At 38.4% G+C, this 16,650-nt stretch overlaps 1 protein-coding gene across 1 annotated transcript in view; it reads left to right on the top strand.

Annotated features, from left to right (window-relative positions):
- Positions 1-10,275, top strand: part of tll1 (tolloid-like 1) — a 52,632-nt gene extending 42,357 nt beyond the window's left edge. The window contains exons 18-21 of the mRNA XM_053330138.1: positions 3,688-3,815; positions 7,697-7,910; positions 8,287-8,537; positions 9,876-10,275. Of these exons, the coding sequence (XP_053186113.1) occupies positions 3,688-3,815; positions 7,697-7,910; positions 8,287-8,537; positions 9,876-10,010 (728 nt within the window). The 3' untranslated portion in view covers positions 10,011-10,275. The remainder of the gene's footprint in view (positions 1-3,687; positions 3,816-7,696; positions 7,911-8,286; positions 8,538-9,875) is intronic.
- The last annotated feature ends 6,375 nt before the right edge of the window (positions 10,276-16,650 follow it).

The raw sequence follows: 16,650 nt of genomic DNA, 5'->3' as shown, positions 1-16,650 counted from the left end.
AATATATATGTATTTCTACGCTGTATGTGTCATTCCACCTGCAAGCAGAGTTGTTGACTCCATGCTTTAGACTTGGATTTCAGTCACAAAAGTTTGGCTTGAGTGCTCAAGACTTCCTAAAGACTCGACTTGAGACATGAAAGCAAAAACATATAAGTCTCAAGGTTTGACCTGGTGAATTCCTGAGACAATAAAAACATCAGCCAGGCTTAGCAACATGCCTTAAACCATTATTTTTAGGCCTGGCCATTGATATGACAATTATGCATCATCCCTATTAACACAGCTTTGAAGGAAACCATTTCCTTTTGACCTGACACTCTTGAAACTTGACTTTCAACTGGCCTATGACCTGTGACTTGTCCTGGAATTGCACCAAACAGTTTGACACAAGAGGTTAACTTAACAGCAGGTCTGCCATAGATACCTACGGTGCAGATTTTGATTCATAGTTCAGTATTAGCACTGCTGCAACACCAGACAGATGTATTATACTATAATTATGTAGCCCACACGAATTCTTTCACTTAACTCTGTGATATTGAACATTAATTATGCCCATACTTGCAGAACCTGTAGTTACATTTAGGAAACTTCTATTTCACCTGTGTGATCAGTTGATAGGAGACTACTGCTGTGCAGTATGTTCTTTCATTTATCTGTGATAAAAACCTGTGATCATGAGGATAAAAGATTTGCAGTAGTGATACTGAATATCAGTAGAGTACTGAATCTTTCCTTAAACTTCCTAAATGTTGTCTTCACTCTCAACTATCTCCACCAGCATCTGAATGTATTCCATGTGGTATCTATATAGTCCCCGTGTGTAGTTACACAACCACTTAACTCAAAACTATAGATCAAAGTTTACACTAAAAGAGGTCAGACTTGACTTGAACTTTTAGACTTTATTTTTATTACCTTTGGCAATGTTGGCATTGTTTATTGACAACGTTGGCCAATGAGGGGCTGATTACATCATGGACTGATGACTGACTTTAGTTTAAAATCAGATTCATGTTGCTGTGGGTTTGACAGGACTTGATGACAGATACAGCACAGACAGACCCTACCAAGTTCAAGTTAATTACAACAGAAGTAGCCTATAAAGCTATAAAACTATTAAGCTTGTTTTGCCACAAATCAAATGCTGTGTGCCCAGTACCTGTCCCTGGCTCAGGAGTTATTAACTATTGTCCCGAGACAGAATCTGAAAGGTTTAATACTGGACGTGAACTTGCCCTAAATGACTTAAAACAGCTCTGCCTGCAAGTCACTGAAGCTATGTTCACTGTGATGTGTGTTTGTGTTTGTGTGTGACACTCAGAAAGGGGAAAAGCTTTCAGTTTGACAGAAAACATTATTTATTAAAAGCTATTAGCACATTCCCATGTACACACACACACACACACACACACACACACACACACACACACACACACACACACACACACACACACAGTAACTGTTGAATTGACACATTATACTCAGCTCTTTGAAGTTGACCTTTTGAACGTATACACATACACATACACACACACACCACATCAATACACACATACACACCTCACTAAAGGCTCCCTGTGCTGCTCATAAAAAGACTCATGTTTCAAACATCTGGTTGCTTGAAAGCATGAAGCGCTGCCTTCCTGTGGTTGTGTGTGTGCGCGCGTGTGTGTGTGGGTTATGTGTGCATCACACCAGCTTGACCCAGTAACCTTGCAGAGTCATGCAAATCCATATTCCCATCACAGAGCTTGTTTTCGTGTGTGGTTCTGTACTCACATACATGTGGAGATGGATGTTTGGATAGTGTGACATGTGCTGTTAACATGATGGACTGATAGACACATCACCTTTAAGTGACAGTGTGTAACACAATGAAGAGAGAAGGACAAATTATTTACTCTTTATGGTCTCAGAGATCGACTTCATTCCTTTTCGTGATAGGAAGACATGTTAAACTTGAAATTGTTGAATTATTTACTTAATTACTGTACATACTGTGATGCTGTGGCATTGTAAACTATTACATTTTCTGTCACTGTTAATGTCTGTATATAAAACTTTTCATGTTAGTCAACTTTCTTTTACATTTATACATTGTTCTTGTAAACTCATCCATCTCGTTCTGAATAAAAACTGTCTCTCTGGAACACATCTTGTTTGTCTTGTGCATGCCTCATGCCTCCCATCTCCTTCATCGTGCTGTGGCATCATCATCTCTTAACTTACATACACATTCCTTCAGCCTATGTTTCTGAAAGCTCTTACGCAAAGCTCTTGGTATATTTTTTTAAACTGATGCAAAGTCTTCCCAGCTGAAGTTATCATTAAGTGCAGTAAGTTATTTTGAACTGACTGAAATTGGAAGTTGGTTTCTTTTGATTTAATGGACATGACAGGACATGTAATGGGTTGAACAAGTGAAAGTTTGTGTTTGATCTATAATATAACTCTTATTGCTTCAATTTATTTGAAGATAATTGAATTGATGAAGAATGAAAAATTGATTGATTAATTGTGTTTTCCCCAATATTTTGTTGTGTAATTTTATAGCGAGTGTAACAAGCAGTCCAGGTTATCTCGTCCATTTATTCATGTCTATATTTAAAGTGACAGGTTTAGACTCATGATTATTATCTTGTTTGGTACCCCATTGGGATTTTGAATATTTGGATAAATCTACACTACATTACTTTTAGTTTTTCATTTTTCCCATCAATAACAACTGAAGCCAAGCTGCTGCTGTATGTTACAAGGTGTAATTATTTTTGATAGATTCAGTTGGTTGACTCTTTTGAGCCTGTAAGGACCAGTGTGTGAGCCTTTCCCTCGAAGATAAATCAAAAGATGCATTTAATGCTAGTAACAGAGCAGTAGTTTCTGTAAAATAACAGAGCAGTGATGCAGGTCCCCAAAGAGACACAATATAGTTAGTACTCGTGTCTTTGTTATCAGAAACAAAACCCAGTAACTAATTAAAGACAAATAATGACAAAAAAAATATCATACTAAGATAAGATAAGGTGCTACAAGTCAAACAAGTCAGAGCACACTCTCCACTTCTTTATTCATGTATTTCAATTTGTCACCTGTCTGTATTTCCTTAACTCACCCAGAATAGATCCTGAATCAAAATCAAACGTAGGTTCCCATACTACACCTGATCCATTTTCTAAATATCCAATCATAGAGGAATTGTGTTTTCATAGCTGTGTTTACTATGAAGACTGTATTTGATAGAAACTGTTAAAATGTATTTATTCATTTCCTCTGTGCTGAGATTTTGTTGTTTTTGTCTCAACAATTAACATTCAAGATTCAAATAAAATCTAGAACAATGGCATTAAAATCAAATATTGTAGGTAATGGCTGACTTGTATTACTAATACAGATATTTTCTGTCTTTGTTTTTTTGTGTGTGTGCAGATATTTTGCCATAGTACAGAAGACCTACTATAGGTTTTTCTTTTAAAGCATGCGTGCATACATTCATGTGAAATTCACACTGAACTTGTCACCAGGATGTGTTTCTTTGAAATCTTTTCTCTCTCTTTCAGTTCTCTCGTTTCTCTCCTTCCTGTTCCCTTTCCATTTCCTCTGACCTTTTCCTGTGCAACCATGATTTTAACTTCCTCTGTGTGTGTGTGTGTGTGTGTGCTTGTGTGCTTTCTGTGTGTCCAGCTGAGTGTGAGCATAAGATCCACAGCCCCAGCGGGACTCTGAGCAGCCCTAACTGGCCGGACAAGTATCCCAGCCGTAAGGAGTGCACCTGGGATATCACAGCCACGCCGGGACACAGAGTCAAGATAGTAAGTGTGCTTAAAATCAAGCAGACTACAAATGTTTCTGGGCTTGTAAAGGTTTACATTTTCTCTTTCTCTCTTCAGACTCTTGTCCTAAACATTTCTTTCTTGCCTCCCTTCTGCAAAACAATGCATTATTCTGGCTGTGAGGTCATATTGTATGTAAAAGCCCCAGGCTGCCATCCCCTCCCTTCTCCCCCGATGATCTCTCTTTCCCATGTTCCACTTATGAAACCCAAATGTGAACGGAGAGAAAGTGCACGTTTGTATATTCGGGCTAACTGCAAGCGTGTGCTCATGCGTTAGAAAGAGGCCTTTGGCAGTGGCCATCTGTGTCCTTGTGTCTTTCTGTGTGTGTCTGTGTGTCTGTGTGTGTGTGTGTGTGTGTGAGTGTGTGTGCATGCGTGTGTGTGTTAAGCTTGCAAGTCTGCACACATGCATCCATTTGTGCATGGAAGAATTTGTGTCAACTCACTGATAGTCGTCTCCACTATTTCAGAGTTACTGCAGATATACGTATTCATGAAGAAACCGACATCATCAGAAAAATGATTTTAATTGAGGAAACCGAACTACCAGGGAAACTGTGAGACAACAGAATTTCCTAATCTCTCTGTAGAGAAGATGCAATGTCATGATCATTATGGAAAAAAGATAATCCAGGGAGAAATTTTCAAGTCTGATTTTTTTGGGGTTTTTTCAGGGCAACTACCCTAAAACCAAATCTAATTGCTCAAACAAAACAAGTGAGGAGCAGACATAATAGGTGTAAAGCTCATAATATTCTAACATGTGCGCACGGATAACTGGCTGTGATTTGTACACATGTGTAGACCGGACGGATTAAAAAGTGTATTCACTCGGGGAGAGATCAGATCAGAGCTGAATCATCTTTGACAAATACCAACATGTCTTTCTCAAGAACTTTTGATTTTACACAATTTGAGCTTAACTAATCATGGTGACATTTGAGGACATTACAACATCATTAATATCAAGATTATGGCAGAAAAAATAGAAGCAGTGACAAGTTGTATTAGTTTCTTTCCGAAATATGCTTCCCTTGCTCTTTTCATTCGTAATTTAAAACCCACAAATTGTGTGTTGACATGTAATCTTAATTTGTGAGAATGCATGCAAGCAATGTTCTGTAAGAACGCAGGATATGTGTGTCGTAAAAGCACTGGAGCTACAACTAACGATTTATTCTTTTTTGAAATAATCTTCAGATTTGTAAAAATGGATTTATTGTTGGTCATAAAATTGTTGGAAAATCAGGGGAAAGCCCATCATTATTCCCCAAAGCCCAAAGTTACGTCTTCAGATTTCCAATTTTGTCAGACCAAGAGTTCAAAACCATAAAAAAAATGTTTTTACTATCACACAAGACAAAGAAAAGCGGCAAATTACTCACTATTAAAAAGCTTGAATAATTGAGCATTTAATCAGATATCTATGTAGTTGCTGATTTATTTTCTGTGAAACATTTCAGCTCTAAAAAGCATTTATATCTGGAGCTTTAAAACTCAAATTGATCCTCACAAAGATACAAGTACAGGGTGCTTCAGATAATCCTCCCAAAGTCCACTCATGTTTGTTCCCGTGCAAGTAGTGTCACACTCACAAACACTGTGCAAAATATACAATATGCACACACACTCAGGGCGTAGACAAACATAAACACACTCACAGTACAATCTGTAGTCCTGCAAAATATTACAATTTGGCTCTTCACCTCACTTCCAATCTGCTGCCACATGCTGAGCTCGCTGCATGGTATCAAAATTGTTATCAACTATAATTTAGTTTTTGATAATCTCTTATCACCGCTTACGTAACTAAAAAACACATTATGTCATCAGCAATCGGGTCACGTTTGCCAAATTTTTGCACCTGTTCTGAATGTGCAACTACATGTGATGTTTTTGAGTGTGACTTTCTGTTACACACACATAAAAGTGTGTGTGTGTGTGTGTGTGTGTGTGTGTGTTGAGATTAGTAGGGGTGCTCTCTATATCGTCAGTAATGACATCACAGCGGGATAAATTTAATACCAGAAATCTCAGCGTGGACATGAAGGTCATTGTGTTACTGCTTCTTCACTCTGTCTGTCTCTCTCTCTCGCTCTCGCTCTCTCACACACACACACACACACAAACTTGATTCTCTCGGGAGTAGTAAACAGATCTGCGGCTACAGTTTGAAAAACATCTGGAAGCCATCACATCCCCAGAATCAAACGCTTCCCCTCTCCGTAATGACATGCTCATTTTTTCTCCTTCCGCCTGGTTGGTAAAAATCAGTGCGTTGTGGTGTTTGTGGCAAAGTGATGAAGCAGCGCTCAGGAGACAATCAGGAGACGTGTGTGTGTGTGTGTGTGTGTGTGAGAGAGAGACAGGCCTTTAAGGTGTTATGACTCACTGTTGTCTGCTTCAGAAACACAGTGACTTGATTAAATTATGAATCGTGATACTGTGTACATGCGTGTCAGCGGGCAGGGCAGGGGTTCTGCTTTCTGCTCTGAAGTTGAAAAGTAAATATTCTTAATTTGATTTAGTGAAAATATGTCAACCCAGTGGGAAGGTGGACAGCTTGGGTTTGAATATCATCAAGTTACAATTAAACAAATGCAATAAAAACTAATGATGGAAAGTGATTTCAGTCTAGAGCTTCAACATAAGTCGATCGACAGAAAATATATAAATAATCATTTTGAGTAATTTTTTGAAGAATTGACAAAAATCCTCTGGTTTCAGTTTCTCAAATGTGAATATTTTTCGGTTTCCTTTAGTCCTCTCTGATAGCAAGCTGGATATCTTTGGGTTGTGGAATGTTGGTCGGGACAAAATGAGACATTTTGGGTTGCATCTTGGGCTTCGGGAAATGGTGATGGACATTTTTCACCATTTGAACAGCTCACTGATTAATAAATGAATTGAGAAAATAATCAACAGATTAATTGACCGTTAAAATAATTAGTTGCAGCCTTATTTCATTTATTTTTAAACCTGCTCTAGACTCTACTGTACTATGAAGAAGATAAAGAGCTCCGTCGTACTTCATACATACTCAGTCATTGTCTAACTAGCAGAAGTGAATGTCAGCATGATTAAGTTACTGGTGATAGGATTAAAATATCTTTTGGTTAATTAAAGGCTATATTTGTCTGCACAGTAATATTTTCTACCTTCTCCATATGCTGCATTAGCACTCTCCTCATTAGTCGTCTCTTTGTATCTCTTTCTTCCTCTTTCTATTCCTTATACTGTATCTGATTTTACAACTTTTCTCTCTCTTTCTCTTTCAGAATGTATTATGCACACATACAGTATAATCTGTACATTTGTGTCTTTTATGTTACCCTTTAACAAATGAGTAGTCTGGCAGCCTCTACAAGCTGCTACACTGCTCTGAGCAGTAGTTTGTGTTACTTTGTTCTAAAGTTACCTACAACAGGAAAAATAAGTGCAAACAGTAATACGATAAAGGGCATTATTTGTGTTGATTAAAATTCTACATTTTACAATGAGAAACCAAGATGAAATGGTTTTATAATCATGCATGAATGCCCATTCACCCAAATTACAAAACAAGAACAGATTTTCTCATTTGTATTACTTTCCAGATAGTCTTTTCAGTTTCATTGGCAGTGATTTTAAGGTATCCATTTCTGCTGTTGACCCAAACCTATGAAATGCAGTTTCATTTGTGGTGCTCAAAGCATTGACAAATAACACTTCAAAAACTCAACAGCAGTGTGTCTGCCAGGGACAGTGTTCGGCTTAATCTGTACAATCAACACCTTCAACAGTTTTCACTTTAGTCAGCAATGTCAACTCATCACATCTCACTAAGTAACCTCTGTCTCCATCTCTCTGCCCCTCCAGACCTTCAATGAGTTTGAGATTGAGCAGCATCAGGAATGTGCATATGACCATCTCGAGGCCTTTGATGGGGACAGCGACACTGCAACTATCCTGGGTCGACTGTGCGGCAGTAAAATCCCGGAGGCTCTCGTCTCCACCAGCAACAAGATGTACCTCCGCTTCATCTCTGACGCCTCAGTACAAAGGAAGGGCTTCCAGGCTACACACACCACAGGTAGATGTGTGTGTGTGCGTGTGTATGTGTGTGTGTGTGTGTGTGTGTGTGTGTGTGTGTGCGTGTGTGTGCAGGACTATTTTTATTTAATACCTGACTTTATGTTTCTGCAACTCTGTGTGTGTTTATGTGTGTTAAGAGCATCACTCACTGTCACCTGCTTGGATTTCCCAACTCTGAGTAGTTTTTTTTAAGATCATTGTCTCCCTCTAGTGGTTCACAGCATGCATCACATTCAGGATCAAAATCAGTTATAAAACTTTGTCTGACACCAAATCTACCAAATGCCTAATTTTTCAGGTCAAAATGTATTATTTTTATTATTTATTAATTGTGTAACCATCTGATGATCTTTCCTCCATCTGTGTGTCTGCAGAGTGTGGAGGTCGTCTGAAGGCAGAGGCCCGCCAGAAAAACCTCTACTCCCACTCACAGTTTGGAGACAATAACTACCCGGGTCACACCGACTGTGAGTGGCTGCTGACGGCCGAACAGGGCTACGGCATCGAGCTGAGCTTCATCACGTTTGAGGTGGAGGAGGAGGCCGACTGTGGTTATGATTACATTGAGCTGTACAACGGGTACGATGCCAACTCACATAGACTCGGTCGCTTCTGTGGTTCAGGGGTAAGCCATGATTTTATTAAAATGATTTTAATCTTTGGCTCGTAAATTAAGTCAGGATTAGGGGACTATAGCAGCTTTTTGCATGTTTTAGTCCCTTACCCACAAATCATGTATGCTTTTCATATTCAATAATATTTTTTTTAATGTTTTAGCTGTTTGGATGTATTTTTACAACTGTTGGAGGCAGCCATTGTTTTACATGTGTCTTAATTTGATATGAAAATGTATTTATCAGACTTCTGAAGGATATTATGGTGAATATTCTATAAATGCATTATTGTCAACAAATTTCTTGAAAAGACCAAAACCAACAATAAATTGATCCTACTAGCAAATGTCACTGTTGCACTGGGTGACATGTTCCTTTATTACTATGTACAAGGGCCCTGTTATTTATTTAGAGACAACTTCCTGCTACCTAAAATCCTCACTAGAGCACCAAATGTGTATTAATCTGCAGCTGGAAATAGTCCCAACAAATACTCTGTTTATTCCTGTTTGAATAACATTAGTGTAGGAGTCAAACCCATCTCTGTCTCCCCTTGTTTCCTGTTTGCGTCTTCACTGCCCAATGTCCAATAAAGACAAAATTTAAAAGAATAAAAAAAATACAGTGTAAAGCTGTTTTAGGAAATTACTTTCTTTCTTAGGAATGTAACGATATATTTGGGAATGAATGGACCTCAGACAGGTTGTGATAGTTGAGAGGTTTTGATGGACCAACTGATTCATTCTTGGTTTTTTAGTCTTTAATGGTATTTGTTGACAATAAGAAAAATATAGATTAACATCAGCCTACAAAACATGTGGACTTTACATTTTTCCAATGTACTAATTTTTTCTTTAAAAAATTACTCAATTATTATACTATCAAATCGTTTCTGATTAATCTTATGTCATTCGACTAATCAAATAATTGTCTAATCTTTAGGTTCTAATCACAAAGTACAGCTGAGGCTTATGGGAGCTGCATTGGTTTTACATGTATTTAGTCAGTACCTGCAAAACCAATGACACGCCCATAGGCCTTCTGAAAGTAGTTTTTTACCTCATAATGCAACTAGATGAAAACTCAGGGGATCACCAAAGTTTTTACAATTCATCTTTAGATGGACATTAATGTCTGTACCAAACTTCATGTCAATCCATCCAATAGTTGTTCAGACATTTAACACTAAACCATATATATGAACCTTACAGCGTCACTAGAGGGAACTTAAGGAAGCACACCTGAGCTATGATATAAAATAAATGTGATTTGTAAAGATAAAACTACTCCTATGGACCTTTAAATCTCTGACAACTACATCACATATCTTTCTGTCTTCCCTCCCATAGCCCAGGGAAGAGATTTACTCGCCTGGAGATGCTATGCTGATCCGTTTCCATAGTGACGACACTATCAGCAAGAAGGGCTTCCACATCCGCTACACAAGCACCAAGTTCCAGGAGAGCCTTCACACCAGGAAATGACCTCACACGCAGCCCGTGACCTCTGACCTCTGTGCAGCCCCGCCACTGTTACCCTGACCTTCACCATGGCAACGAGAAAAAGTACAGCCTGTCCCCCCTCTTCACGGACCCACACACACAAATGTGGACGTTGTGGACGTTTGCCAGCCACTAGAGGAAGACGACTCTCATATGAACATTTGTCTCCCTACTGTGGCTCTGGCGGTCATCGCGCTCTGAGATGAAACAGGAAAAACAATAAGATATCAGTTTGAGTTTCAACAAACGTGGGGAAGTACGCTGACGAGATTCTTGATCTGAGTGAGCCATTTTTGTGGAGGAGATGGATTTCATTACTGCACATCAAGCTGCTCTTGTTCAATGTGGGAAGAGAGTTTAAAGACGCTCAAACAAGTACACACACTAGATTCATTTCAGAATGATAAACTATGGATGCTTAAGGAACTAAAGAGCTTTAACCTGAGTAAAAAATGCATCCGACAAAGGAGTTTTGACTCCCTGATTCTTGAACTGTGCGACTTACTGTGATCAGAGGGCTGCTTATCACCCACAGTAACTGAGAAGAAACTAAACAGACGTTTTTATTGCCTTTGATGCCTGGGAACTGGACTCCACAGCCCAGCTCAGAACGGCTGCAGATGATTTTACTTCATGTCTTATTGTAAAGCCCATGATGTTTGTGTTTACTGTGTGTGTGTGCGTGTGTGTGTGTGTGTGTGTACAGAGAAAAGAAAAGGCTCAAGCCTGCCCTCGCCCTTTTGCTTAAAGCTTATGCAGACGACCATCGTTGGAATGGGAAAATATGAATTAAAAAATACAATGCAAATGGAGAATTTCCAAAATGATCTGTGATGTTAATGTTACGCCTTGCATCATGTTGTGTGTGTGTGTGTGTGTGTTTGTGTGTGCGCATGTGTGTGTGTCAGTGCTGATTTTCAGTTTGTCTTCCAACCAACTTTCATGGATGTCCCCGTTTCCTCATCACCCACAATAATCATGAGATTTTTTTTTAGTGGATATTGGAAGGGAATATTTTTCACAGCTGTCTCTCAGGAGTGACACGATTCTGAATGAACGGAGAGATTCCCATGGTGCTAAAACAAACATACACTGAATGACAGATGACTGGAACTAAAGGTTTTTAAATGGAGACACAGTCAGCGTGCAAACAGCACACTGCATCAACAACACTAGTCCTGTGGAACTACATTATTGCCTTAGAACCAAATGTATGCTATCGGAGGTCGCTCCTATGCTCTTGCACGGGTTGTCTTGTGTCAGCAGAGTGTTTTTTGGCAGCGTATTTCATTTGTTTGAAGATCTTGAATGGTTTAATTGTGAAAAAAACAACAACAAAACAAAACATGGGAAATGTAGTCTGTGTGTGAGATAGAGTGTCTATGGTGCATGTGTGTTGATCGTGTGTCATTTTTGTAGTTGCTCTCAGAGATACATACACACACGCTTAAACATCATAAAACATGTAAAAACACATTTGTGTGCATTTTTATTTTTCTTGACCATATTCGAACACACACACTTCCCTTCTGTATATTTGGAGCGTGGAGAGAAAAGTGCTGTAAAGTTGAAAGAATATCAGGTGCACACAGGTTGCATCGTTTCTGTGTTCAATGCAAACATGTACAGGTTGTATACATGCATTCTGTGTAAGTGTGTTACTGTATAGCAGATTCTAGAGAAATATGTGCGTGTATGTCTGTAAGATGTATGTTTTTAAGTTGAATCATTCATTGCTGTACGTGCCAAGCTCCAGGTGACCCTGATCCGATGTAGGTTTGTTTTATCATTCCACCTCTGTGTCTGTAGTTCAGAGACACTGACATGACGTCCTCTGCATCAGTCATTAAAATACACACAGGTTAAAATCACACGTGTCTGTGTTATTCATTTCTGAGACCTGTTTAGATGAGAGATAAAATATTGATCCACAAAACGAATACAGGCTTTTTTCCCATAGTGATAATAATATTCTGAAAGCACATCTGATGGTATTTGAAGACTCAAATTATGTGCATACTAGGTCTGTGGTAAGTAATGACATCTCTTATCTGTATTTCCTATTTCTGAGTGTGAACCAGAATAATTAAAGCAGCTATAATCAATATTTTTCACTAGGACAATGTGTAATGTGAGAGACGTGTCTTGTAGTGACTAAACTACAGACAATGATCACCCAACTCTGCAGTACCTCTCAGCTTTATTGTGTTTTGCCTTATTGTTTAGCTGTCGGGTTGCAAATTCACCAGTTTGGTTCACTCTCATCGCTCTCATTGTTTAGTTCTCATCGCTATAAAAACCCAGTGTACACTACCTGCTCAGCAACAAATAACTAATAGACACAGTTAGTGACAAGTTGGTGAACATAGTGGAGCATGTAGCAGCTAAAAAGACAGATATTTCCTTCGGGAGACTAAAAACTGAGCTAAAAGAAATTGAATATTGGACTTAAATTCATCATGTGGTCAGAAACTCGATTACAAATGAGTAAGTACATGAGCACTGTTTGCAAGCAACTTCAACATATCCACTGAAAAGGTGATAAGTCAAGGTTGCCCCCCAAGCGGCCAAAAAATGAGCAAATGATACATGTAAGAATGTAACCACCCTGTCTTGTAATAACACTTTTTACCACTAGGCGAAATTGAGTCACTGTCGCGGTCTAACGTCACTCTAACATGAGAAGATGAAGATTAGACTCCTCTTTGGAAAGTTAATGTCTCCGTAGCATTCTTATATCTTGAGCCAGCACAGATTCACTGTCATTCTCTCATGTTTGACTGAGGCCAGGCTGAACGCTACAGTGACTCAGTATCCCCTCTTGAGGTACAAAGTGGTATTACGAGACAAGATGGACTGGGGTCACACTCACATAATATAGTACCTTTAAAGACTTCTGAGTGTTAAATTAAAATATATTTTTAAATTGATGCATTTAAAGAAACAGTTTAACATTTCATTAAATATACACATTTACTTTTTTGCTGAGAGTTAGATGAGAAGAGCTTTACCACTCTTGTGTCTGTACAGTAAATATGAGCATTAGTAGGTGGCAACAGCTGGCCTAGCTCTGTCCAAAGATTAAAAAATAAATTAACAAAGCACATCTAAAGTTCATTATGTGTAAGTGAACAAAGAAGGTATAACTTACAGTACAGTTATACATGATGAATTAATGATATCATTTTAAAATGCAGTTATAATTTGAATTCAGGTAAGGTTTTTAGATTTTATTTTTTAAGCATGGAAATTCTTGACATGTGGTAAATAGTTTATGTAACAAGATAATCTAAAAGCTTTTAGAGCTTTCAGATTATGTGTGGATGAAATTTTAGTTTGTTATTCCATTTATTTATGCTTTCTTATCATATTCCATACTAGAATGAATTTGTTTTCAGCTTTAATGTTGCGCTTTAATAGCAAAATCTAAAAAAAAACCCCACAGAGCAGCAGATCTGATTGGCCAGCCGTTGAGCTCTGACCACGAACATGAGTCTTGCCAACATCACCATGTCTGCTCAACACACAACAGCCCTCCAGTTAGATATCTTGTTTCTGCTCTGTCATAATTTTAAACTCAAATGCAAGTAACTGATTTATAATCCCTTTTCAAAAGTATCAGGTCATTAGTTTATTAAATTTAAACACTAAAAACGTCTATTTACTCTGGTGGCACACTCCAGAATCTACATTAAACCGCAATGTTTCCTGATAAATACATTGAGACTCTGAAGATTTATAATGTTTCTTTCCAGGTGAATTAGAAGTGACATCTTAGAAAAAATATTAAAAAATACATCAGGGCTTTTATCATTTAAGGCAAGAAACAATTCATCGTGCCTTGTTTTGTTGGTCTTGGTACCGTCTGTGAACACATTTTGACCCATTTTAAATACCACAGCTTGGTGGTGAGCACAGACAAGCCACTTACCTTTATAGGATCAGTTCGATGAGCTTCAGTTGTCACACATTTGGTGAAACACATACCCAAGCTGTTGCCTGCCTGCCTGATGTATTACCAGTTTCCCACTAGAGGGCGCCCAGTTTGAGCTCTTGAAAGGTCAGAGTACTGAAATGTTGCTACAATGATTTATCTTATTTATAAGAAATTAATGGCTGCAGGTTTACAAGTGTATGCGTTTAGAGAACACTGATTGAACATGTGTAAAATTCACAAATACTTGTTTTAAGGGGAAATAATACTGTTAATTTAATTTTTACTATGAGAGGAGGGCTTTGTTGTGCAACATCTGTTTCCACTGTGAACTTTATTAGAGGAATTAACACTTTGTTATGTGGGATCGGATTAGCCTGTGGTTTCACAATGATGTCCGACCCTGTGAAGCAGCAGCAGCAGCAGTGTAAGATCTGCTCCTGTGTTTTTACTTTGTCTCCACCTACAGTTCATCCACAGCTCTGCAATCAGTCTGCAACCATTACAATACCATCATCAGACCAGGGGTTTTCAAAAGTCGGAGACTGTGGGCCTCCCCTCAGACAGAGCTTACAAAGACGCCCCTCACCCCTCCTTACTTTACTTGCTTAGAATTTCTGGAAGCCTATGGGATCATGCCGATGTTCTGTATCTGATCCTGTAGACACTCACCAGTTGAGCTAAGATAGCCTGATATAAATGGAAAAGTCTGTCTGAAAGCACTTATTGGTATCAGACTCTGGGAAAGTGGGAAAAAGAGTAAAATACCCCAAAGCTACTGTATCTCTTTAACCAAATCACACACATTTAGGCTATACTGCGTGTTATGCTTTCGATAACTATTGTACTGTAATATGTTTTCACTTCCATTCAGTGAGCCTCCTCTGAAACTGTTTGGAGCCCCCCTTGGGTAGACCCGCCTCTCTCTTTGAAAACCTCTGTACTAGACCACACTTAAAGGTCAGTTCACCCAAACATATTTTCTTACGTCCACGCTGACAGTTTTGTTCATATGCCGAGTATAGAATTGTATGTATGCAGCTCAAAGTACTGACAAACCTCACTCATACAGAAGAAGAAGCAATGTGAACCAAATGAACCCCTGCAGAGGTCGAAACCAAATGTTCATAGTTCAAAGTCATGTAACCTGTAAACACTTTTAATTATAAAGTTATATTTCTTCTATAGGTGTCAGTACCTGAAGTCTTATTTGTACATATATGAGTTTTACTTCTTCTTCAAGGAGTCTTTTCAACCCTTCTCTCTTGCCAGACAGCCTCAACATCATCTCATGGTCTCCACAACTCTGCAGTTTCTTTAGGTTTGCATCACATTTGAAACAGTGCACACATACCTCCACTCATCCAGAAATGCTTTACACCATTCACTCCCTCCATATCCCCACACCCTACCTTATTAGTTTAATAAACTTAATTGACAGTAGAACCCTTTGTGTGTGTGTGGACTTCATCTCTTTTTAAAAGCTTGAGCCAAATTTGTAACAACATACATTGAAAAACAGTTACCAGAAACAATGTCCTCCGTACTCTTGGATGATACATACCTCACTATCAAACCTTTTCTCTCGAAAACAGGAAACGCTGGAATCTGGGTGAACTGACCACATCTATGACGACTTAGTGTAATGAAATTGTAGCAGCTGTATTCACACTACCAGTCTTTCTGCCTACATTTTCCACAGTGCACCACGTGTACACTGCGTCAGGAAGCAGAGAGGTGAAGCTGTAACACAAGGAATTTGTAATTTTGAGTTACTGAAACAGAAATAAAAGAAAAGTAGGAATGTCAGAGTTACCAACATAAACCCAAACTATTTTATAATCCTGCTCTTGAGACTCCAGGAACCTGTTAAAATCAATTCCTCTTTTTAAAAAAGTACATTTGATGAGATTATAAATTGACCTTTGAAACACTGGTTAACAAAGTGATCTCTCTACAGTTCCTATAATTCTATGACAACTAGGCAAACTCTGTTGAGGAAGACCATGTCATACCTCCGAAAGCTCCAGAGAAGCAAGTAAATGGAACGTGAGATATGATGGTTTTGTTAACTGCTGTTTGCAATCTCAACTTTTGAGCTAACAAGTCCTTAAAGTTAAAAAATAAAAGGAAATTTGGACTGGACAAACTCAATCTGCTGAAGATGATCATGCGATACAAGCTCCAAAAATCCAAAAATCCAAAAAAAAAAATCCAAAAAAGCTCCAGAATGACTACTAAATGAACAGGGTGGTGAGATTGTTTTTTCAATTGCTGTTTCCAAGGTCAGGAATGAATTTTCAATATTAACTTTTAATCTTAACATGGACAATAAAAGTCGTTAAAGTGCTCAAATAAATGGAAATGTGAACTGAACAACCTAAATCTGCTGAAGAAAAACATGCAATAAAGCCAAAAGCCAAAAGCCACAGAAGAGCTACTAAATGAAGATGGCGGTGAGATTGTTTTGTCAACTGCTGTTTCCAAGGTCAAGAATGAAATTTCAATCTTAACTTTTAACTTAACACAGACAACAAAAGTCATTAAAAGAGCTCAAATAAAACAGACATTTTTTAACCGATCAAACTCCATCTGCTGAGGAAGATCATGTGATACAACCAAAAGCTCCAGAGCAGCTACTAAATGAACAATAGTTTTGAGTAGTACCTTTGGTGTTCTGCAGTGTAT

This window comes from Scomber japonicus, chromosome 2 (genome assembly GCF_027409825.1).
Source record: "Scomber japonicus isolate fScoJap1 chromosome 2, fScoJap1.pri, whole genome shotgun sequence".
Classification (NCBI taxonomy): Eukaryota; Metazoa; Chordata; class Actinopteri; order Scombriformes; family Scombridae; genus Scomber; species Scomber japonicus.
Note: the sequence above shows the minus strand (reverse complement) of the source record. Positions and strands in the feature narration are given on the sequence as shown.